Raw genomic sequence first — 27,740 nt, 5'->3', positions numbered from 1 at the left:
TAGAATTGATAAAGTTATTTAGTTTTAAATCTTTCAGTTTTGTTAAAATACAAGTAAGTTAAAATAATTCTTTCGTCCCCACGTAAAAACAAATTCTGCAACTATTTATTTATTAAGTGAATAAGTTTTTGTTTTTTTTGTTGTTGTCTTATAGGGTGGGTTTTTTGTTTTCTAAGTAAAGATTATTATAATTTCCCCCGTCTTTAGATATTTTTGGTAAATTTGCCGTTTCCTTTTTTACTAAAGATTTTTGCACACGTTGAATTCAATATTTTATATAGCTGAGATTTTATTATAAATTTTTACTAAAGGTATTCTAAAGTGAGTTTGTTTTGTGTTGTTAATGTGGTTTTTGCTAACCATTTGGTAATTGAATCACAGCAGTTTATCAGTAAGTCTTATTTGTAACTTACAATTTTCTTTTTATACAATTTACTTAGTTTTTAAGTTTATATATATATATATATATATATATATATATATATATATATATATATATATATATATATATATATATATATATATATATATATATATATATATATATATATATATATATATATATATATATATATATATATATATATATATATATATAAAAGTAAAAGACTTAAAATAATATATTTATATGTTTATATATTTTTTCGAATTGATGACTGGAAAATATTTATTTATTTAGATAAAATGATAAATGAAAGTATTTATGATTGGTATTTGGCTTTAAAAGATACATCTGATGCAATATATTGTAGATATTGTGTGGATTTTAAAGTTGAACTGTTCTGCTGCAAGAAAGATTTAGCCAAAAAGATAAATAGATTAGTTGACACCATCAGAAAATTAAAGAAACAACGAAAAAATAAAAAATTAGCATTGTTATTAGGTAAAGCCTTTTTTCCACCTGTGGCAAATTTTTCTGATAATACAGTGAATGCATCCGAAATTCTTAAAGAAACAATACTGATAAGCAAAAACAAAATGCTTAAAAAAGAAAATAAAATTTTAAAAAGGAAAATGGAATCTATGATGGGTTTACAAATGGATTATTTTACACATCTAAAAGATTTTGAAGATATGTCAAACAATCTAAAAATACTTATTTCAAAAAACTCTCTAATAGAAGCTGAATTAAACTTTATTAAAAAGTGTTATTGTGAAAAAGAAGAAAAGCTTAATAATATCGAAAACAAATTAGAGCTATTAAAGTCAAAAAAAGAATCATTTAATGTTAGAAATTTGAATAAAAAAATAAAATATCGTGATACTCAGCTGGAAATAAAAAAGAATAAAATAAATTTGTTAAAAAATGAAGAAAAAAAATAAATATTGCAATTAAAAAATAAAATAACAGATATTAATTCAATTCTTGAAAACTCAGACATAAACATTTCTGAATTAAAAAACGAAAAAATAAAGCTGCAAAAAAAAGTGAGTAATTTAAAAGTTATTTTGCAAAATAAAACCAACTATATTAATGACAACAATATGAAAGAAGTTATAAGTTTAGAGAACGAAGTTGTTTCATTTGAAGATGGCATCATTTGAAGATGGCAGATACAGTGATGACATTCGAGAAACAATAATGAAACTTCTTTCAATGAACGCGAGTATGAATAGTGTCAGCGAAGTCATAAAAGTAGTTTTAAACAAACTAGCCAAAAAGAACATATCTAGACTGCCATCAGCCGCTGTAAAATGTAGGTTAATGCAGGAAGCTTCAATTTTAGGTCAATTTCAAGTTGCGGAAGCAATGCTTGAAAATAATTTGATAAATAAAAACTCTAATATAGGCAATTGTTTGCATGGTGATGGTACTCAGAAATACCATAAGCATTATCAAAACTTTCAAATTACTACAACTAGTGGGAAAACTTTATCTTTTGGTCTGTCAGAAGTGGTTGGCGAAGATGCAGCAACTGTTTTGCAAAACTTTACTAATATAGTAGATGACATTAGTGACGTTGTTAGCAACTCAGCTACTGAAAAAGAAATTAATTTTGCTAAACTAATAACACCAATAAAATCAACAATGAATAAAACAATAAAAACATTAAGGGAAAAACTTTTGCCTATTGCAATTAGTAACTGGGATTTTCTTTCCTCAAACGTCAAAGACAATATGAAGGACATGAGTAATTTTTTCTGTAAACTTCATTTGCTTGCTAATTTTGCTTCTGAAACTGATAAAGTTTTGAATTCTTTTGAAAAAATTCTGCTTCAAAATGATTTTGAAACTGTTTTTGCTTTTAGTGGTAAAGAATGTGGTGCTGTACGGTTAGTTCGTACTACATGTAAAGCATTTCATTCAAGGGGTAGTGAGGAAGCTGGTGTTGCATCATGGTTTAATTCTTTCCTTTCCTGTCGTAACGATAAATCTTATTTTGTTCCATTTATTGGAAATCGATTTAATATTTTGTATTACAATGCAGCTGCCCTATACTATCATAAGGATTCTATAACAGAATTTCTTAATACTTGGCCTAACCCTAATAATTTATTAAAAGCAATTAAGGAAGATATCAAAAATCTTGTATTCATTGCTGAAGTCCGTGCATTAGGTATTATTGACTAGCTACTTACTGGTCCAATGTGGAGAATTATCGAATCACTTGATAGTATATTATTTTTAAACCCCTACCTACTTCGCTTGAAGTTAGACTTTCATCTCTTTGTATCGATGCATCTTCTTTATTGTTTGCTAATGGAAAAATTTTTAAGGATACCAATTTTCTTCATCAAGATGTGGTTTACATCAAGCTGTTTGAATGCACTCAAAATGATGAGTTTGATTCTTTAACTGTTCAATCACTTGAAATTATTTTCCACTCAATTCTTGTTATTTTGGAACGTCAGTGTGCTGATCAATTACCAGGTGGTAAATATTGGAATCCATCTAATTCTGAAGCTGCTTCTAATGTCCCTGTCACTAATAAAGCATCAGAAAGCGACTTTGCCATTTTGGATTTAATGGTTCGCACAAAACCCAATGCAAATGTTCAAACTGTCCAGGCTTTGACAATGTGGTCTCAGAACCAAACATTAGAATGGCTTAATAGTAAATCAGATTAAGAAAGAAAACAATTGCTTGAACATTCAAGAACTAAAGTAACATTAATGAAAAGCAAATATGATGAAAGAAAAGAAGCTCTTAAAAAAGATAAAGCTATGCACCTTCTAGCAAAGCAAGAAGAAAAAAATTGAGAAGAAATTAAACTACAACATAAAAAGGTTGCAGCTTGTAATGATTTGATAAATTTAAATGTAAAGGCATGGATATCATTAGAGGAAGCAGAGAAAACAGTTTCTAATATAGAAGAGCCATTGAAATCAAAAGTACTCCTTGCTCAACTTAATTTTTATCGCATAATCTTATGTGTTGAATGTGACAAAAAACATTTTTGTAAAACAAAAGTAGAAGGAAGCAAAAGAATAAACTTGTCTTCAGAGGAATTATATCAAAATCTTCTTATTGTTATTCAAGCAAATTTAACTCCAAACAAACAATCTTTAAGTAATAATATAAGTAATAATTTAAAGCCTCATACAATACGTGATGCAGCTGTTGAAAACAAAACAAAAAGAATTAATGGAAAAAATTCAGGATGCAAAACTAAACAAACTAATAGAGCAACAAAAAAAGCACTCCTTATCAAAATTTATTAACAATCCATCTGATTTTGCAGGTTTTTCTATACAACATCGTGTTAGAGAAGAAGATGCTCTTAAAGTATCTTGGGAATGTGCGCAAGTGGTTCAAATTGATCAATTAAACGGTAGAAGAACTACATACCTTGTTAAGTATGATAACGAACCTGATGAAGTATGGTCATTTCCTTTATTGATTGATTTTGAAAAAGGTGATCTTATTCTTTGTAGCTAGGGTTGCGAGGTAATTTTATTTAATGTAAATTTAGAATTATGTTACAGTATATATTAATCTTATTTCTTTTATTGTTATGTTCCAATAGTTTGTTTTTACTGCATTTGAGTTCAGTGGTTTTTATCTTTACAAATAGTATGAATCATATCTGATATGTTTATCTGTACCAATTTTGTTTATTTGTTGTTGTTTATTTGCAGCTTAACTGCACATTTCTATTATTAAAAAAAAAAAAAAAAGCTTATGCAAAAATACTATTACTTTTACATTAACTGCCTATCAAGTAAAGGAAAGAATCCAAAAATGGAGGGCTAACCTTAGGCTAATTTACTATTACTTTTACATGAACTGGCTATCAAGTAAAGGAAAGAATCCAGAAATGGAGGGCTAGCCTTAGGCTAATTTACTATAACTTTTACATGAACTGCCTATCAAGTAAAGGAAAGAATCCAGAAATGGAGGGCTAACCTTAGGCAACATGACAGCTCACGGATGGAGTGCAAAGTCCTATGGCTTACCTTCTCCTTGGTGCACTTCGTTAAGTAAGTTAGACAATTTTGTCTAATTTATAAACGGAATAGCCAAGGCAAATTATGTATAAAATTGTTTGTTAACAATACACACACAGCCTACTCTGAAGTTTGAATTGAAATTCGATAATTAAAATATGTTTTCTGAGTTCAAATAATTTGCAACATATAGTCAAATTTGGGTACATTAATAGTGCGATAATTTATTTCAAAGACAAAACGATTTAAAACATCTATTAAAAGTTTAAGACAGATAAGATAGATAAGATAATCCGTATAAGATAGATAAGATAATCCGTATAAGTATTTCCATGTTTCTGTTAATCTATGTAATCTCAATGTCTTAATACAAAAGGGGGGTAATAAAAGAGGGGGTAATAAAAGCGGGGGTAATAATAAATCCGTTTAAGATAGATAAGATAATCCGCATAAGTATTTCCATGTGTCTGTTAATCTATGTAATCTCAATTTCTTAATACAAGAGGGGGGTAATAAAAGTGGATGGGGGCTTTAGTCAAGATTTAATGAACCGGGGGAGGGGAGGGTCAGAATTTACACTGAAAGTTTTATTACTTATCAGTAACTAGTATGTATTTTTTGATTTTTAAAGCTGATTTTCACTGATTTTTTTTTAGTTTTTAGATATAATTTTTTTGTTAAAACAAGTAAAAATTAATAAACGGGAGGGGGTCTTAATAAGCTTAGTATGGGTGGCAAAGTTTCCCAAAAATAAAAAACGGCCCCCCCCCCCCTTGAGTTAAGGACTCGAGAGTACACAATCAAATAAAGCCAAACAGAATGAAATAGAACAATTCAACGAGTTTTTCATTCATTGTTTTCAAAATTTTTAAAAAGTTAAAAACCCTAACCCCATTAAAAAATATAATATTTTTTATATTATGATAGGTGCCGAAAACAATAAATTAGTCGAATCAGTAGACTATAAGTGGTTAAATCTTTTTTTGAATCTATAACAATACTGAAATTATTAACAAGTCTTTGACTAATCTCTTTTTTTGTTTGTGTAAAAATAAATTTTAGATTTATTTTTATTTTGTACGTATTTTGACGTTTTCGGCGTGTTTTATTTGGGTCCACGTTGTTCAATTGATAATTTATTAAAGAAAAATAAAATTAATTTAAGTTAATATTTATCATCAAAGTTTTGTTACGCTCAACGTATTATAAATTAAAACATTTGAAAATTTATTTTGTGTCAAAAAGGTTTAAAACATATTCAAACATATTATACAGTTATTTGACTACTTCATGGTACGTCTGCGTTAACCCCCCAAAAAATTCTACTTATGAATTGTTCAAATAATTTAGATTTACAATTTATTTTCTAATAAAATTTTATTATAAGTTAGTTTACGCAACTTTTTACGCAAAAAAAAAAAAGATAAAAAAGTTTTTTTTTTCGGTGCCAAAAATTGAACGAGATACTTTAAGAAAATATTTCATAAAAAGTCTATGAATTGAAAATATTAAAACACGTATATCTTTGGAACTAAATAAGCTACAGAGGTGGTTGAAACCATTTTGAAAAGGAAATATATTAAGGAATATAATGCATTTAATATAAAAAATATTTACATTTGCTATAAATATTGCCTAAACTCCCTAATATATGTATAGGAATAAATACTAAAATTGATAGTAAATTTGCCCTGGCAGTGCGGTTCATTCAGTTCATGAATTAGGGAAATAATTGTCTAACTTACTTAACGAAGTGCACCGCCGAGAAGGTAAGCCATAGGATTTTGCACTCCATCTTTAAACTACGCATTTTGTTTATTGTTATTATACCTACTTATTAATGTTTAATGAATAACCCATTGATATAAAAGGAACCGCCAAGAGTTGATCCTTATAAACTGGATCTCTGGCAACTTGATAACCAGTTGATTGAAAAGATTTTGCATCGTTTACTAGGATTATAATTAAAAATATATATTTTTTAGAGAACTAAGAAAGTAAACAACATGAATATAAAAACTTTTTTAACAAATAAAAGAGGTATTAGAGAGATGGCTAAATGTTCTATGAAACAGTTTTAACAAACAACATGAAAATGGTAGACATAAAACACATAGATAAACATAAAAAAAAACTACAAATTGACACCTTTTAAAAGGTTGAGAATTACAAACACCCTTTTTTATTTATTTATTTTGAAACAATATTAAAAAGCACTTTATAAAAATGTTTGGTGGTATACTATAACACAGCTGGAAAACTCACAAATCCAAGAACAATGTCAGTGAGAAATAACAATTGACTCTTTCTCCAATACTTCAACTATGGAATATTATTAATGGTTAACCTCTGATTAATAAGTTTGTTATATCACTATCATCAATGTACAAAATATTTACAAAATCTAATCTTTTTTTTTAAAAGAAAAAGACAAAATGGAACAAAAAAATGTAACACCTTTTCCATCCTCCTCCAAAATATGATTTTAAAAAAAATAAGTAAAAATACTGAAATATTTGCAAACGAGATACTTCAGCATTTTTATTTATTATTATTTTTCTTAACTCCAACAGCTTTAGTTTTTGTTTGGATACAATACAGTATCATAAATTCTTATTCTTTTTTTCAGTTTGCTGATAGACTGTTAGTTTTTAAACATTTTTTTAAAGTTTTCTTTTGAATTTAAAATTTTCATGCTTAAGTAATCTCATCTGTTGTCTGAGATGAGTATTAACTTCCCCACATTTTTTACACTTCATTCCCATTTCTGATTTATCACATGCCTTAAATTTCTTTATATCAGAAACATCGTTGATTTTAAACAAAAAAATGCCCCACGCTTAGCTGGATCAACAATAAACTCTTTCTCCAATACTTCAACTATGGAATTCTATTAATGGTTAACCTTTTTTAAAAACTTAGATGTCTTTATGAAGCCTATTAAACTTGTTTAAATCAGTTTGAATTGTGCATTTAGTATTTTTTAATATCATGATTTTATGCAGTTTCTTTGCAGTGTTAAATAATTTTTCACTCTCTGAAAAAAATGTGTAGATGGCAAACCGTTTTTAAAAGGAACAATGGTACTATCAGCTTTAAAAGAGGCCATAGATCGGGTGAACAAAAAAAAGCAATTGCTTTTATTCAGTGTTTTTGTAGTAATTTCTCAGCTTTACATGAATAAAAATTTGAGCAAAACCACTCAAATTTTTATTCATGTAAAGCCAAGCAATTTACTCCAGAAACACTGAGTAATTGCTCAGCTTTACGTGAATAAATATTTGATCAAAATTCCTAAAATTTTTATTCACGTAAAGCTGAGTCATTAATGAGTAAAAGCCATTAATTTTTTTAATTCATCCAGCCTAATATAATTGTTAAACTCAGGTAATGTCTTAGCTGTTTTAAAGGTATCCATTTTTATAACCAAATTTCGAATATACCGTTGCTAAAAAAAGTTATGAAAAATCACTGATGAAAAACAAAATGATACAAAAATAATGAAGTTTTAGAATGAATTAAAATATTATGGTAATAATCATATGCCATATTATAAAGTATAATAATAGTATATAACAAATATTGCAGAGATGTATTGAGATATCATAATTTGATTGATATGGATATTATAAGATGTATTTAGATATTATGATATGATTCATATAATCTTAATACATCCTTGTATATATTATGTATATGACAGACATATATGCATACATATATGTCTATTATAATTTAAAAAAAAATTCTATAACATAGCCAACATAATATTTAATGTAATTAAAGCATAATCAATCAATCAATATATTTCCACTTAATAACATATATATATATATATATATATATATATATATATATATATATATATATATATATATATATATATATATATATATATATATATATATATATATATATATATATATATATATATATATACAATAGTGAGGGACATATACAATACACATATACAATAGTGAGGGACATTTACAAACAGGTAAAAACTGATGATGCGTAAAGACCTACGATGGTATAAAACAATTATTGTAAAATAATAATTATGACAAATACAATTATATAAATACTAATAGTAATGATAATACTTAATATAATAGGCAATCATTACAAAGTAGTAAATTAAATTAATAATTAGTAATTAAATAGTAATAATAATAGTGGGTTAGGAGCATTAATAATAATATCAAAGATATGGTAATAATAATAAACAATAACGATAATATCATAGGTGTGGTAAGATAATATTGTATTATTAGTAAGGAGAAGACAGAGTTAGTAGAAAGTTAAGTATATGAAAGATTTAAAAAAAATTTTTTTAACTTTATTCTTTTTTTTTTTATTATATAGCGTTTTATATATGCATATTAAATTTAAAGTTTAATGCAATGTTAAAATTAAATTTTGAGTATAAATATATATACACATACATCTATATATATCAAACCACGGAATTAAAAAAAATGACCTCAATCTTTTAGAGGTCGGCAGCAGGTCGGCAAAAAAAATTGGATACAATGGTCTTACAATAAAAAATAGAAACGAGGTCGGCAATTTTTTACTGACCTTAGTTAGGTCGGCATTCGGCAATATATATATATATATATATATATATATATATATATATATATATATATATATATATAATATATACATATATATATATATATATATATTATATATATATATATATATATATATATATACATATATATATATATATACATATATATATATATATATATATATATATATATATATATATACATATATATATATATGTATATATATATATATATATATACATATATATATATATATATATATATATATACATATATATATATATATATACATATATATATACATATATATATATATATATATACATATATATATATATATATATATATATATATATATATATATATATATATATATATATATATATATACATATTTATATATATATATATATACATATATATATATATATATATATATATATATATATATATATATATATATATATATATATATATATATATATATATATATATATATATATATATAGATGTATAGATATATATATATACAAATATAAATATATATATATATATATATGTAAATTATGTTAGTGTATTTTACAAATAGAGTGCTCAATGTTCTTAAAGAACAGAGCAATAATAAATAAATAAATGAATTAGTAAAAAACACTATTAATTACACTAATTACACTTACATCAATTACACAATTAGTAAAAAGTTAGATAAGTGTTTTTACTAATTTATATATATATATATATATATATATATATATATATATATATATATATATATATATATATATATATATATATATATATATATATATATATATATATATATATATATATTAGGGTGGTTCTACAAACAACTATTTTTGAAAATGACGTCCGGGTAATTCCACATCAAATCACCCAGTCGTTGAACCATGTGTCTTCTTTTTGTGTTATACTTTGACACATCATTCCTAATTATAAAAAAAATATTGCATGCAAAATATTTGCTAAAAACGTTGACAAGATACTGCAATTTTAATATTGACCTGGTTTCCCAAAATGACCCGGTTTTTATAACATTCTGAAAAATTATTTTTCTTAAAGAAATACGAAATAAAAATGGCAAAAATATAATAAACATATATGTTTTATTTTATGCTGAATTCAATAAATATACTTAAAATGCTGAAATATTAAAGAAACATCTTTAAAATCTAATAAAACAATTAGTTTCTATAAACCAACTTTTGGGCCTAACATCTCAAAACACCCCCGTTAATTTTTTTTTTTTTTGCTGTTAATATTTCCTGCTGCTTATAATCTTATTAGGCACAAAAATCTAACTGGAAAAAATACTGAAACATATATATTTTAATTTCAAAAATACGTCACTTTTTCAAAAAATTCCCGAAAAATATTTGTAAATAAAATAAAAATAAGTTAATCGTAATTTAAAAAGTTACTTTGACTGTGTTTGTAATAGTTCACAATATTGTTGCCATTTTCTTTGTACTTATTCTATTTCAGCATTTTTAAACGCATAGTTTCAACCGGAACTAGAGCATGCTTGTGGAACAGATAGTTTTTTCAATATGTTGATTTTGAGTATAAAACAACAGTCGTCTCTTTCAGGCCAGTTAAAACAGATTGATAAACCTTTTGGGTGGAGAAACTTGACTTTAGCATCAACTTCTAGGTTGATTTCAGCTACAATGATGATCCACCACTTATCACCATAGACTTCAGCTACATAACCTCCTAAAGTAACAGTATCAGGTTGAAATATATCTTGTTTCTTTTTAACATTGTGAATTATTGTATAAATAGTGTCTGTACTACACCTCTTACCCCAGCCTTGTTACCTCCAAGATGTATAAATTGATGAAAGCTACAAGTATAAGGTAAAGTTACAAGTATAAGGTAAACCAGTGTACCTTTCTTTTTGCTCTTCATGTTGCGAATATAAATCCAATCCCTTTATGTAAATGAAGTTAACAACTTTGATTTTCTCAATACAAAACTCATACATAGCTTCTGATGTGAGAGTTTGGTTTCTGTATGGTCGTTTTAAACTTTCTTGCACTGTTAACCTTTTTACAGTACCGCTAATCCCATTGCATGGTGACTTCTTGTGGGACGTGGCAAAAAAGTTCCATTCAACTTTAAAGGCAAATTCACTCTCTAGTTGGCATAGATTGTAAAAGCTTTTACAATTTTTGCACTGTCCTGCACAACCATTAGTAAATAAATGTAATTTGGACAGATGGGAAAGTTTTGTTTTTAATATTGGTATGATTAGTTGGAATATTTTGTACACATAAGTTCCATCATGTGTAATGTCGTCTGATATAAAATAAGATGTAAGAAATATGTTTCAGTACGCCTTTATCATCTTTATAGTATATCACTAATGGATGTAAAGGACATTGTTGGGTGTTTCAATGATAGTTTTGTATTTTATCTTGGACTACAAAAGCATAACTTTCAGCAAAGTCGCCAATAATGATGTTTGGTTAATCCATATTTTGTTTTAGTTGGTTAAGGTAATTGGAAACGAGCAATAAAATAATGAGCTTTTCAAGATACAAGATAGTTTTCAAGATAGTTCAACAAAAGCTGGAACATTTGCTGTTAAACTCAATAGTGTTGCACAATTAGTGTTTTGTCATCGCTTGTAGTGTATCTCAAAATCATATTTGAATTATCCAAATATCTCATACATATATTTGGTGAGGGTTTTTTTACCAGGATAATTATCACACAAGCATTCATTCTTTGTTTTCTAATGAGCAAACAGTTTTCGAAAGTAAATACTCATACTTTAGTCCAATATTTAAGGCATCCACTAGCAACATAGCATTTTGTTGATAAAAACACAAACAGAATGTGTGGTGATAAAAACACAAACACAAACAGAATGTGTACCACTTGTACCTGACAAAATGCACCACTTGGTCTATGTGAAGCAAATTTTGAGTAACTTATTTGTATTTCTGGATTGTTGTCTTTATATAATACATATAGTTCCTATAAATTAAACAAAAAGGAGTTTTTTTTGTTTATGGACGTTCTTTTGAATGCTAACACAATCTTTTTTTCCTGGCATAGTTCTTCATAAATCACTTGAGTCATAAAACAATTTAACAGAATCTTCTATTTCTTTGTGTAAGATTTTACCTTTATACAATGGAGAGATAACAATCCTTTTTTATTAAAAATTTGTCTAGCCATCTTTGTTTGGTATTCTGTAACTGCAAAGTTATTTTGTACTTCGACCAACTTGGGGTTGCCAGTGTTAGAAGTTGAACAACAGTTCTTTTGTCAGAACACAGAATTTTTTCCATTATCAAGCTCATAATTTCATCAAAGTTTTCAGCCTTTATTTTCATGTTATTTGTATCATAACACAGTTTTGAGGGAGCATTGACTTAATTGACTTTCAACTTTTCTAGTAACGTTACTTACCATTTCGTTGATGCGTGCAACTTTTTGCTTCCCTTCTGAGAGTATATGTTTTGATGACTTTGAATGAGATTTTAGAAGAGATATATTAAAAGTTTCAAGTTTTTCATTGATCTCCTGTCTTTTTGATTTGAATGATGATATTAGAAAATCCTCATCTTGTTCACCCTGACTTTGCTTCTCTTCTTTAAAATCTTTCAAGCAATCAAGCAATCTTTTGCTTACAAGGTTTGCAAAGTTTCTTTCCAGGAGCAATATTTAAACTACTTCTCATCATGACATGTGATTCATTTATTATAACTACTCTAAGATTTTCTAAAATTGAATTGTATAAAGCTTATCTGCACAATTGTTTAAAACATTGTTTATGTTTTGAAAAATAAAAATTAAAAAAGTATATATATATATATTAAAATATTTAAGTTTTACATCTACTAACTTGTGATTTTCTTTGTATGTTTATTGAATGGATCACAACATGCTTTCTGCCATATAGGATGCATTTTCAAATATTTTGTAGTATGTCTTTCTCATTATATTGTTAAGTTTGATAGTTTAATGTTACAGCGTAATGATATAATCATTTTTTCTTCATTGCTTAAGTTTCAATAACATGCATTTTATTGCAAGTTTCAATAACATTCAATAACATGCCTTTGACATGCATCTGATGTCAATAAGGCAATAGAACACATCTTAAGATAAATTACTTAGTATGAATTTCATTAAAAAAAAGAGGATTCTTCTTTCCTACTACCTTTTCAGAATCCTTCAGTTGTATAATGTTTTACACTGATAGATATTGCTAATTTTCTTTATAGATATATTTATATATATACAATCTATATGCATCAAATTGTTAATTTGTTTAAATTTAAAAACAAATGCACTTCAATATCGCACTTAGTCAGTTTTTATATAAAAACAAAACAGGATATTTTTTTCAGTTGTTAAGATCAAACAACTAAGTTATCATATAATTAAGACTTCCTTAAGTATAACAAAATTGTTTCGTTTTTTTCTTCTAAGGAGTCCATAAACTAAACTTAATATTTTACAGAATTCTGTTTGCAAGTTTTTATAAATAGTTTATTTAAAATTAAATATATTTTTAAAATTAATGTTCAACATGTTTCAGTTGTTTTTCCAGTTATTTTTTTAAGAAAAATGTTTTTTCAGAATGTTATGAAAATCGGGTCATTTTGGGAAATTAAGTCCAGGCGCGGATGCAGCTTTTTTGATGTTAAGGTAGCTAACTTCCTAAAATGGAACAAACTCCAAAAATTTATATGTTTTTGTTTTTGTCAAATAAGAATGGTTTGATAAAAATTGCGATGATTGGAGTCTGGGAACGAAAAAGCCCTAAAATTTTGGCCACAACTGCCCCAAACAAGAGAGCAACAAGTTCGTAAAATATTTTTTGTACTATTCTTAAATAAATTTATATTTATCGATAAATTCTAAATTTCATGCAATATTCTCTTAGCGTTCAAAAATTATGACCTTATGAAATTTGTAACCCCCTCAAATTGAGGGGGGTTCAAACATTGTGTAGCCATAATTATAAAACAATAAGAGAATATTGTATGAAACTTAGAATTTATTCATGAATATAAATTTATTTAAGAATAGTTCAAAAAATATTTTACGAACTTGTTGCTCTCTTGTTTGGGGCAGTTGTGTCCAAAATTTTAGAGCTTTTTTGTTCCCAGACTCCAATCATCACAATTTTTATCAAACCATTCTTATTTGACAAAAATTTATATGTTTATATATCAATCAATTTTTTGCAATCCATCCTTATTTGATATAAGTATAAACATATAATCATTGCAATTTTTTGTAATCCATTCTTATTTGATATAAGTATAAACATATAAATTTTTGAAGTTTGTTCCATTTTAGGAAGTTAGCTATCCCAAACATCAAAAAAAGCTGCATCCGCGCCTGAAGTCAATATTACAATTGTAGTATCTTGTCAACCGCTCAACTTTTTTAGCTGAAACTTTATGTGTTAACTTTTTTTTTTAACATGCAACACCAAAGAAATTTATTAAAAATTTGAGGACCTATGGTTCAAAATTTCCGATATTTTGGGTGATTTGATGCGGAATTACCCTGCTGCCACCCCCTAAATATATTGTAAATAATAAAAAAAAATGCTAGATTTAAAATATTTTTGAATAAAAAATATTTTAAGGGGTCGCTCAAGACCCTTAAACATCAGAAGGGTTTTTTAAATCCAGCATTTTTTATTAAATACAACATATTTAGGGGGTGGCAGCAGTCATTTTCAAAAAAAGTTGTTTTTAGAACCACCCTTATATATTCAACAAATAATTTACTTGGCTTTATTCCTCATTTTTTAAATTATGGTTAATTACAAGCTAAAAAATAATAATTTTAGTTTATAAAAAATGATTATACGGCAACTGCGGCGCAGGCTTTAGAAGCAGGAGACCTAGGATCCAAGTTGAGCTCTAAGCATATTTCGCACCATCGGTAAAGAAGGAGGTTTGAACTTCCTAGTTTAATATTTTTCTGATATACTCCGAGGCAAAACCGTTAGGTTTTCTTAGAACACCAAAACAAAAAACAAAAAAATTTTGATGAAACTTAAAAGTTTAAATTTTATGAAACTTGAAAGTTAAAATTTTATGAAACTTAAACAATTTTTTTAATACAATTTGTTTAACCGAAAGCTGGATAACTGAAAAAGATTTAAATACTACCTCAAATTTTAATCTTCCTTATTTTGATTTAATTTCTCAAGAGAGACTTATCAATAACGCGGTGGAGGAGTTCTTAATTCTGTAAAGAAAAATATTGCGCATTATATTAGGAATGATTTAAGTGTTTCTGACGGCGACAAAGAAGTTTTAACTATTGAAATTCTAAACAATCAATCACAAAACATTTTACTGAGCTGTTGCTATAGGCCCCCCAAATGGTGTGGTCGAGAACATGAGCATGTATTTTGAAGAAAACCTTTTCAAAATAGGCATTCTTAAAAAAAAAAAGAATTTTATTGTAGGGGATTTCAATATGAATTGCTTCCATTACTTTACGGACATTAAAGTTAAAAATTTTTATGATTCTATTTTTGAAATGGGAGCCATTCCTTTAATAAATCGCCCTACCAGAGTAACTCCTAAATCGGCTACTCTAATTGATAACATTCTAACAACTGATATTTTTAACAGTGACTTAAATAAAGGTATTTTAAAAACAGACATATCTGACCGTTTCCCTATCTTTTTTATCATAAACTTCAACTCTAAAGTTATGACCAAAACCAACATAAAATTTAAATTACGCAACTATAACCAAAAAAATGTTGAGCAATTTAAAACACAATTATCATTACTTCATTGGAAGAACATCGACTTTGGTGATAACGCAAACAAAATTTACGATGATTTTTTTAATACATTTTACTCAGTTTATGATGCCAATTTTCCTTTACATGAAAAAACATTAAATCAAAAAAACATTAATTCTCCCTGGATTACCAAAGGTTTAAAAAAATCATCAAAAGTTAAGCAGAAATTATACATAAAATATCTGAAAAACAAATCATTCGCCAATGAGAAAATATACAAAGACTACAAAAATCTTTTTGAAAAAGTTCGAAAAAACTTAAAAAAACATTACTATTCTAAAATTCTCAATAAAGCCAAAAATACTTGTAAACGCTCCTGGGAAAAAATAAATGAAATTATCGGTAAATCAAAGCCATGCTCAGGTTCCCTGCCACACATTATCAATTTAGATAACAATAATATAATTAATTCTCAAACAATAGCTCACGAATTTAACAAATTCTTTGTTGAAATTGGCCCTAAACTATCTAAATTAATTTTTGTTTTGAAATGTTTCCTCTGAAGTTCCGCAAGATTCCATCTAGGCCCTCTTTTGTTCTTAATATATATCAACGACTTGCATAAAGCATCAAATCTTCTAAGTATTATGTTTGCTGATGACACAAACTTATTTCTCTCTAACAGTGACATCTACATTCTCCATTATGAACAAAGAACTTCAAAACATATCTAAATGATTTAAAAGTAACAAATTAACATTAAATGTAAACAAAACAAAATGGATTTTTTTCCACCCGCTCTCCAAAAAACGTACTCTACCCAAAAATTTACCAAAAATTTTTATTGACCATAATGAAATAAAAAGAGATTCTGTAACTAAATACCTGGCGGTTTTCATTGACGAGAACATTATATGGAAACATCATATTAACTATGTCTGCTCGAAAGTTTCAAAAAGTATTGGAATTTTATATAAGGCGCGTACTCATTTAGATAAAAATAATTTAACTAAACTTTATTATTCTTTTATTCATAGTTATATAAGTTATAGAATTATTGCCTGGGGTAGTACTGATCAAAGCAAGTTACAATGTCTCCATCGCCGTCAGAAACATGCGATCCGTGTAATTAATTTTGCGGATCGGTTCTCAAATTCCTCAATATTTTTCAATCAAATGAAAATCCTCGATATTTATAAACTAAACGTATATAAAAATTTATCTTTTGTTTATATGTGGAAGTATGATTTATCTCCTTTATTTTTTAAAGACTTTTTTATTTTGAAACCTTTAAGCAAGTTTAACATGAGGAATAATAACCATTTAAATGAACCACTCTGTCGAACAAAGTTCAATCAATTCTGTATCACTTATCGTGCAGCTCATCTCTAGAACAAAATTATTTTGCCTAACTTCGGCTTACCCCTAACTTATTCTGTTATTAAAATTAAATTAAAAGATCTCATTCTCTCTATTGAAAATATCTTAGAATGTTTTTAATTTGTCTTATGATATATAATAATTTTGAATTGTATGTTCAATCTTTTTTTATACTTGTTGCCAATTTGTTTCTATTTATCTAAGTGCTATTTTAATATTTTTATGTTAATTTTTTACGTTCTCGTATTGTAAAAAGGCGTTTTTATAATACTTTACGTACTCTGTTTTGTAAAAGGCTTCAGACAATAAGATCATTTGATCTTCTTTTAGAAGCCTTGTTTGTATTTGAAAAAAAAAATGTAGTTTATATATATTACGTCAAATGTAAACAAAAAAACTTACGAAAAAAAAAAAAAAATGTTCTTAAAAAATTTCTGTTTTAATTAAATGTGTTTTTAAAATCCAAATTCAGCTTTCAGTCAAGTTCGGGCTACATATACGGCTTAAATTCGTCTTTCAGTTAAATTCGGTATACGCATATGATCTAAGTTCGTCTTTCATTTAAATTCGAGTCTTAAAAAGTCCTTAGCTTAGAAAACGTGTTTGTGGTAAAAAAAATCCCTCTTCGCTTGTTTGTGGTATTAAAGCTGACGTAATTAAGGTTAGATTATATCAAAACGCATTAATTTAATTGCAGGAAGTATTTAAATGTAAAAAACCACATAAAAACGCAAATTAAAAGACTAGAGTGTTTTTAAAAACATTCAGAATGTTTTTATTTTTATTTTTTAAATGTAAAACATGCGCGGATTGTTCCTACATTGACTATCTTATAGCCCGACTCGCAACAGAGTGCTGCTGCATTGACTAAAAAATAGCCTGACTTGCAACAGAGTGTTGCTACATCGACTGAGGGTTTGGTTGGGGCAGGCAGTCTATCAAATAATGAAAGAAAAAATTTTTTTTTCTGGTCTTTAAAAAAAATATATATATAAAACTGACATTTTATGGTAAAAACTTAAAGACTACCATGTAATTGTAAATTAGTGGAATATGAAAATCATGTTCCACTAATATACAACATATACTAGTGGTGAATACACTGACTTAGGGGAGGGGTGTTTGCTCCTCTTCCTTATCCTTCCCCCTCCCTCCTTCAACCTAGAACAAAATATTGGTTATTAAAAGTATGTAAATATTTCAAAACAAAAATGATTATATACATAGAGAGAATTTGATATAAAATATTTACGGCGTTAAAAGATGCATCCAAGTAACCATTTTACAGAAGAAGGGGAAGGGTGTTTCCAACCCCGTAAGATAGGACAAATAGATTGGTAGAAAATAAATAAGAATACAAATTAAACAAATATTATCTTGAGATCAAACATGGTCTGAACTTCTAAAAGGTAAATAAAGAGAACTTGAGCACAAACACAAGAAGTAAATAAAGGTTATCCTGACATCAAACATGGTCTGATCCACCAAAACCTAAATAAGGAGAATCTGAGCACAAGCTCTAGTCAGAGACACACAACAAGGGGTTTAGGTAGTGATTAGGGTTGTCTAGAAAACGAATAACAAAGACAAGCATAAAATTAAAAACAACAATTTATGAGTTTTAGAACCAGAAGGGTATGATGGTAGTCAATGCCACAATTAATGAGAATTTTGGCAGTAAAAAGTAAGGGCTTTGTCAATTTAATTTGAAAAATAATTGAATAAAATGGTGCTAAACAAAAGTGCAAAAAAGAATAGTGAGACAATTTAAATAAGAATATTCTGAAAATTTAAACCTGATTTCACAATAGGTAAATTGATATGTAAGTATTCCCCAGGCAAAGGATGTGGCTATTGAAGTCTTTGCAATGACCGTAAGAAAAAAAAGCCAAATTTATTCTAGAACCATAAAACCAAGTTAAAGAGTTGAACCCTCGTTTTAGAGTTAAACTTTCAATAACAGAATGTTATCTTCTAACAGAGTTCCGAAGCCACTACCAATGAAGCGCAAGTAAAACCCATGAGTTAGGAAGATCCAGCGTTCATCATACTAAGCATTAAACAATTGAATTTGAAAATTTCATAAGTAACACTGATAAACTAATAAAATTTTATTGTGCAAATCTTGTTAACTAGGTGGTTTTTTAAAACAAATTAAATATGCTGATTTCAAATATGCAAACCATTTTTCACCATCACGTCAAGTTGTAAAGATATTTGGGTTCAAATCTTTAGTATTTAAGGTAAAGTCCCTAATATTGTCGAAAAAAAAGTTATTCAAAAGTATGTCAACCTGGGTCTTAAAAGAAGCGTATTTTCATAGAGATTTTAAAAAAAAACTTATTTTTATTACAAACAAATTTTTAAAAATTTGTTCGTAATAAAAATAAGTACTTTTTGTATTATTGCTGAGAAACATTTTGTTAAAATTTTTTAAAAAGTCTTTAGCATTTTTTCACATAATATTTTTGGCAATAAATTTTAAGTAAAAATATTTATCTTTTCTAAAATCTCTATGAAAATACGCTTCTTTTGAGACCCAGGTTGACATACTTTTGAATAACTTTTTTTTCGACAAAATTAGGGACTTTACCTTAAATACTAAAGATTTGAACCCAAATATCTTTACAACTTGACGTGATGGTGAAAAATGGTTTGCATATTTCAAATCAGCATATTTAATTTGTTTTAAAAAACCATCTAGTTAACAAGATATACACAATAAAGTTTTATTTGTTTATCAGTGTAATTGTTGTTTTGTATAAATATTATTAATTTATCTTTGGCTGCATGAAAACTATGTCTTTTACACATGAAATAAAAATAAAAAATATTTAATTCTTTAAAAATATCACAGTTTTTTAAAATAAACTTTTTTAGAAAAAAATTGTTTGATTGAAATTTTTATATAATTTTGCTTTATTTGATAATATATGGGTCCTGTTTGATATTTATAGGTCTTGACCCCTAAATATGATTATTATATAGAGAAATTTTTAAAACATTATTTAAAATGTAACTTTATTATATAGATCCATAGCAAATTTATGTAATATAGAGTAGAAAATTAGGTGTTAAATTAGAAAATTAGATAGTTCTCAAAAATCTTGTTTTAACAGGAAAATCAAGAGCAGCAAACATTTGTAGAAAGAAAAAAGATAATGCAATCTTATAACAATGATAGAAAGGCTAAGCAGTTAGAGATAATGCAATCTTATAACAATGATATAAAGGCTAAGCAGTTAGAGATAATGCAATCTTATAGCGATGATAGAAAGGCTAAGCAGTTAGAGATAATGCAATCTTATAGCGATGATAGAAAGGCTAAGCAGTTAGAGATAATGCAATCTTATAGCGATGATAGAAAGGCTAAGCAGTTAGAGATAATGCAATCTTATAGCGATGATAGAAAGGCTAAGCAGTTAGAGATAATGCAATCTTATAACGATGATAGAAAGGCTAAGCAGTTAGAGATAATGCAATCTTATAGCGATGATAGAAAGGCTAAGCAGTTAGAGATAATGCAATCTTATAACGATGATAGAAAGGCTAAGCAGTTAGAGATAATGCAATCTTATAACGATGATATAAAGGCTTAGCAGTTAGAGCAAGTTCAACAACACTTACAAAGTATTTTTGTCACAAATACACTGTAAGGGAAGAAATATACCCAACAAGGTTTCCACTTAAGGAAAGAATTGTTAATATTGCCAAAAGTAGCAAGGCCAAGGCTAAGGCCAAAGCCAAAAGTTACAAAGCCAAGGGCAGGGCCAAGTCCAAGAGTTTAAAGGTCAAGGCCAAGAATAAGAGTTTAAAGGTTGTAGGTAGCAAATTTGTTGGTAGCAAGTGCTGTGTCAATAAAGCCACATGTTTAAAAATAGACCAAGGTTATGCCTTTTGGGTCGAATATAACTGTTATTTGAAAATTTGGTAAGATATCTATTCTGAATTATTTTAAATAGTGGGTAAAATATTTTAAGGGATATGTTTTATTAATCTTGAACATAAATACAAGAACTTGATTGACATTTAATTAATAAACATTCATTTCATTATATTTGAATTAACAAATAATGCTCGGAAGTGTGTATAACGGCCCACATTGGAAATGATTGCATGCTTTTGTTTATGAAATTTTAGTTATATTTTAGTTTTTTAGTTTATTTTTATTTGTACTGCACCAAGCAATTTTTGCGTAATTAAGATGACAATAATGTTATTTTGTGGCCGTTCCCGTAGCCGTTTTTAGTAAAAATTTGTAACAAAAATTATTATGTCGAAGATTGATATATTTTTGTGTTATTTTCTGTATGATTATTTTTTTTAGGTATAAATATAATTGAATAGGGAGAAATATTTTAGAAAGCAGTTGGTACTTTTTAAGAATTCCTTTTTTGTTTGTTTCAGAATCGCCCCTAATTGCTTGTAAATAAAACTATTCGTTCACTAGTAACTGTGTTTGGTTTTAAAGTTTTAAGTGCATCAAATAAAAAATCTAAGTCTTTAGTTATTTTATTTGTTGCCTTTAGTGAAAATGACAATTAGGCTTTCATTGTCTTTGTATTCGAGAGGTTTACTGGAGGCTCTTCACAAAACTATTAAGTTGATATTTTTATGTCTTCTTTTAAAAAAAGCATTATTCTGATGACCATTTTTTTCTGAATTGGTGTTCATGTTAAAATTTAGAAGTATTCTAGACAAAAAACTTTTCAGATAACTTGATAATTCTGGTTTTTGAAGCTAAAACACACTAGATTTCTTTGTTGAAGCTAAAACGCACTAGATTTCTTTTTTGAAGCTAAAACACAACAGATTCCTTTGTCAAACAGGAAATGTTTTGAGGATTTATTTTATGCAAATAAAGTAAAAGAGTTGCTAATTCTACTAGTCTTTTTTCTCGAATCCGTAAAGCTTTTAATAATTTTTAACTTATTTCAGAATTTAAATTTTTCAATTGATTTAACAGAAATTTAAATATACTTTCACTACTTAATAACCTCGTTGCTCTAAGCCTTCAACTGCTAGAAGAATCGTTCCCAAGACTTTATGAAGTTGTAACATTTTAGGATATTGAGCTTCATTCCATATATCTAATGAACCAATATCATTCAATGCTAAAACTACACTTTTTCTGCTAGAAATCTACTAATTATTTCCTTTGTATCCACTTTGCTTTGCAGACAAGAATTAAATTCAATTATTTTTGCTTAATTTGATGTAATTTTGAAGAATGGTGTTTCTTCCTGGAGATTTTCGAAACTTGCAAATTTTTCTGATTTGTAAAATGTTTGTAATTGTCAGCCAAAATAGGAATAGGATGTTCTTGGTTATAAATTTTTAAATTTTCATAATCTTCATATTCGTCTTCATCTTCAAATCCTAGTAATCTTCAAATCCTTGTAATCTAGTTTTTATTAAATTTGAGTTGTTATTTTCATCTTGAATAATACACTATCGCCTGTTATTAAGAGTTTTTGAACCAATATAAGACTTGATTTTGAATACCATACATTTGCATTTTTTTAAGTAAAAGTTAATAATTGATGGTGTCAAGCATATTTCACAGTCAATAATGATCCCAAATGTAAATTTTTTTATTATTAAGTGATTTGTTAATCCTATTGGTAAAATTAAGGATTGCATTCTCTGTTAAGTGTCGCTTTGGAAACAGTATTGGCTTTTATTTATAATTTTGTTAGAATTTAAGTATTTATATACTCTATTATAGACTATTGTTTCAAGAAATTTTACAAATAGAGGCCCTATAGTTGTTTAAAGTGTATGTATCTCCGTATATGTTGTCATGTATTGATATGTATATATTGGTACAATTTGAGACATTTTTAATTTTTCTGGTACGATATATAATTTAAGCGATGAGTTGAATATTTGAAAAATAGGGTTATTTATTGCCATTAAAAATTTTTGTACTACTTTATAAGATAGATTTTAATAAACAGAACTCAAACAAGGTATGGGTGATGCAATACCACCTCAATCTTTTCATAGAGCCCTGTAATACAAATAAATATCGTCAAAATGTATAATGATCAAGAATAGTTATTTATTTAGGTTTTTGGCTCGATTCAGGGTTTGAAGCGAACTCTGAACAAATTTAGCGTGATCAATCATGAAGGAGACGCAAACTTCCTATTTAAATGCTCTTTCGCGGTGCTTTGTGACAAAGCCTTAAGGTCTTCTTCGGGCACCCAAAACAAAACCTTTTTTAGATATTGTGTTATAAGTCGTTGTTGTTGTTTTTTGTTTTTTTTTTTGTGGATTTTCTTTTTTATTTTGTGATCCAAGGACAATTTAGATGACTCAATAATAATAATTCATTTAAAACATACGAACGTTGATATATCAATTTTGTATAAATTGAAAAAAAAAAAAAAATCGTATGAAATATATATATCTCAAACCACTTTCCTATTTTTTTTTTGGTTACTTTTTAACTTAATTTTATTATAAGGTGACCTCCTTTTTACATGAAAGAGCGCATTGCAAAAACTAGTTCTTGCTTGTAAGTTCTGCAAGGATTAACTTTCACTTATTTATTACTTTTCCCGCCTTCAAGATCAAATTAAAAAGCTTTAATCTCTTGATTGAAAATGTTTTTGAATACTTTAATCGCGACTAAATCTTATTTGATGTGTTAAAAGTGACAGTAATAATTTAATAATTGTAAAGGAGCATGTTGAAAGTGATATTTATTATTTAATTATTGTAACTGGGTGTTTTTAAATGTGGCATTTGTAACCTAATTATTGTTATTATTGTTATGGATAATTTATTGGTGCACGCTCTCCACAGACCTCATTTTTATTATATATTCTGTTGGTGGAGCAGCATAGACACTCTTGTATTTTTTACAAGTTTAAATACACAGTCTCTCCATAGGAACAGTTTTCAATCCTCGAGATTTTACATAGCGTCCAATGAGGGACTATGAAGAATCAAACCGAATCAAAAGATTAAAGAATGAAGAATCAAACCGAATCAAAAGATTAAAGAATGAAGAATCAAACCGAATCAAAAGATTAAAGAATGAAGAATCAAACCGAATCAAAAAATTAAAGAATGAAGAATCAAACCGAATCAAAAGATTAAAGAATGAAGAATCAAACCGAATCAAAAGATTAAAGAATGAAGAATCAAACCGAATCAATAGATTAAAGAAAGAAGAGTTAAGAAAAGTTTGAGTTGTTGAACGTTGAAGTTGAGTTTTTTATTTGTGATTTTGTTCGGGAAGTTTTGATAGAATTAGAATTTAATTGTTAAAGGTGTTGATTGTGACGAAAATTCAATTTTTTTTCTGAGTTGTTGTACATATTTATTTAAAAAAGGCAGCCGCGTTAGGAAGGATAGTAGTGAGAAGGAGAGCGTTACGAGTAAGTTTAGGAAATTTATTGAGCAAAATAAGAGAGGAATTAGAGAGTGAGGAGTTCAACCATGCCAAATTAGTAGGTTTAAAAAATAATTTTAGCGAGAGTTACGAGATATTAAACAATATTGATGAGGAAATATTAAATAATTTAGATCAAGTGGAAATTGAAAATGACGCTTTGATATAAATGACGTTTGATGGCTGGAGTGACACTAAAATTAAAAACTATAAAAATAAATGAATCGGATAAAGATTCTGTTAAAAGTTTAAATCAAACTAAGTGTATTTTACCTAAGTTAGAATAGCCAGTTTTTAATGGGAATCCCGAAGATTGGCAGAGTTTTGAGACCAATTTAGTTTATCAGTTCATAGGGATGAAGGTTTAAATAATATAGATTGATTATTTATCTAAAAAAATATTTGTCTTGCCAAGCATTGGCTACTATCTCAGGACTTTCACTTAGTTCAGAAAGTTATAAAGAGACCATTGAAATCTTGATAAACAGATACGTGAATACACAAGTTTTAGTTTCAGCACATATGGATTCTTTGTTAAAAATAAAGAAAATTAAATATTAAAGATTTCAATGATCTAGAAGAACTAAGAAAACTTTACAATGATATAGAGAGCTGTGTACGTAATCTTAGATCCCTAAAAATAGAAACAACAACTTACGGCTGTTTGTTAATTCCCATCCTTAAGAAGAAATTGCCAGATGAACATTTTATTTAATTTCTAGAAAATTTGCCGGAGAGTTATAAATAGACTATTAAAATATTACAATGAAGAACTACAAGTCAAGGAGCGTTGTGCCAAATATCTTTTAAAATCAAGTTATGAAAAAAATGAACATAAAAATTTGAAATATGATTCCTTAAACAAATTTGAACAGCAAAATTATTCTCATAATTATAGAAACAAAAATAACTTTACAACATCAGGTTTTCATACACAAAATAAAAGAGTTCCAGAACAAAAAAGTTTGCAATATGTATATTGTTTAGAAAACCATAAGCCTTCTTACTGTTTAAAGGTAACGAATTTAGATTCAAGAATTGAAATTTTAAAATAGCAAAAGAGATGTTTTATCTGTTTAAAATTCGGTCATATCTCAAAATTTTGTCATTCTAACTATTCATGTTTTCAATGAAATGGGAAACACCACATTTCTATTTGCATTAAATTATTAAACTATTAAAGACTATTAAAAAAACTATTAAAGACAATAAGGCAAGAAGCTATAATAATAAAAACATTCGGTCAATTTAACAATTCCAGAGTTAAAAAGCTCGATGTTGTTCAACTTAAGGTAAAACATAGAAATGCTAATTTCTATGTGTATGTCGAAGTGCTGTGTGTGCCTATTATTTATAGCCCTTTGCAGCGGCAAGAGATATCTCGAGCTTATTTTAAAGATTTTTTTATTGACTTATTGGTAGGGTATGATTTGTATAATACCATAAATTTATGACAGGTAAAGTTATTAGAGGGATTGAAGGGTGTCCTGTAGCTTCTTCCTCTGTTCTAGAATGGGTATTAAGTAAATGATAATGAGAAAATAATCCTGAATTTACGCGTTGATGCTAATTTAATAGGGAGTGTGGAAGATGTGCGCAGTGAGATAGATAAACTAAGATGTGGTTTACAAAAATTTTGCAGTGTGGAGAAAATGGAATTTACTGATGAGTGTGTGATACATAAACTAAAAAATGATACAATGCATAACGGTGAGAGATATGTAGTTAAGCTTCCTTTTAAGCCAGATCATGACTGTTTACCAGATAACTATAAAATTTGTGAGATTAAACTGAATAGGTTAAAGATGCAATTGGGTGATAAGATTTTATTAAGTGATTATGACGCATTTCTTAAAGAATACGAAATAAATAAAATTATTGAAAGAGTTTCTCACAATGAAATTGCTAAGAAATTGGGTAAAAAACACTACCAAGCACACAAGCCAGTTGTAAGAAAAGATAAGGAAACCACTAAGATAAGAGCAGTATTTGATGCTTCCTGTTCAACAATGGATTGTCCTTGAATGATTGTCTTTATTCAGGGCCAAACCTATTATCCAAAATATTTGATGTGCTACTGCGATTCCGATTAAATTATATTGCTATATTAGCAGATATTAAACAAGCGTTCTTAAATGTAGAAATTTCTGGTGCGCATAAAAAAAAAAAAATGAAAGATAAAGAAAATAGAATAAAATAAGAAAAATAAATGAAATAAAAATAAAGAGAATGAAGAAAAGAAAAAAAAGCAAAAACTGAAAAAAAATTAAAAGTCAAATCAAACAAATTAACGAAAGAAAAAAATGAGATAAGAAAAAGGAAAGACAAAAAACCAAAGTTAAAAGAAAAAAAAACATTCGAAAATGGAAAGTAATTAAAAAGAATTAAAAAATATATAAGAATTGCTCCGTTTTTGAAGAAAAAAAAAACAACATTTTTTTAAATTTTAATATTTTCGACTATATGTGTTTGCTTGATATGATTTACTTTTTTGTTTTAATATTGTCATTTATTATGAAAACTTTGTACTTTTTATGACTAAATGTTTGTGTGTAAGTGAGTGACACGTTTTTATTTGTGAGTATTATTGAAAATTTTTTGTTTGATTATTTATTGTTATTTTTTAATGAAATATTTATATTACTTTTATTTATATGATTATTTATATTAAGATTATTATATTTATTAAATCATTGTTACTTTTTTTTGCAGTTATTGTTTTAGTTACATGATAGGTTGTTACGTTTTGTCAGTACATAACTGTTTGTAACTTTTCTGTCTGGGCATTATATTCAATTGTTGTTTTAAAATTGATATTGATTTATTATCAAATAATTTTCTTATTATTCTTATAATTTATCATCATTATTATTATCATTATTAGTTGTATTATTAATGCTCTTTCATGGTATTTACTTAAGATTAGTTTTTAACTATTTGTAAATAACCTCGATTGTAAGATCTTTTATCGAAAATATATTGATATTACTATATTATTACTATTACTAGTGAGCATAAAGATTTTTTAAGATTTCTCTGGTATGAAAATGTTGAAGCAGAACAGGACTCAGAATTGATTGTTTATAGGTTTTTGAGAGCAGTATTTGGTCTGACTAGTAGCCCCTTTTTATTAAATGAAACAACAATTCATCATCTCTAAAAATAAAAAAAATGTAATGGTATGTTTGTAAAAAGATTCGTTGAAGATTTAGATGTTGATGATGTCA

The 27,740-nt window shown here is 27.0% G+C and overlaps 1 protein-coding gene across 1 annotated transcript; it reads left to right on the top strand.

Moving 5' to 3' along the window:
• The first annotated feature begins 233 nt into the window (after window positions 1-233).
• Window positions 234-24,427, top strand: LOC136081590 (uncharacterized). Its single transcript, XM_065799000.1, has 3 exons — window positions 234-391; window positions 680-3,889; window positions 24,009-24,427. Exon 2 carries the CDS (start codon window positions 1,532-1,534, stop codon window positions 2,570-2,572), a length of 1,041 nt encoding a protein of 346 aa, XP_065655072.1. The 5' UTR covers window positions 234-391; window positions 680-1,531; the 3' UTR covers window positions 2,573-3,889; window positions 24,009-24,427.
• The last annotated feature ends 3,313 nt before the right edge of the window (window positions 24,428-27,740 follow it).

The sequence above is a fragment of the Hydra vulgaris genome, chromosome 06, assembly GCF_038396675.1.
Source record: "Hydra vulgaris chromosome 06, alternate assembly HydraT2T_AEP".
Lineage (NCBI taxonomy): Eukaryota > Metazoa > Cnidaria > Hydrozoa > Anthoathecata > Hydridae > Hydra > Hydra vulgaris.
Note: the sequence above shows the minus strand (reverse complement) of the source record. Positions and strands in the feature narration are given on the sequence as shown.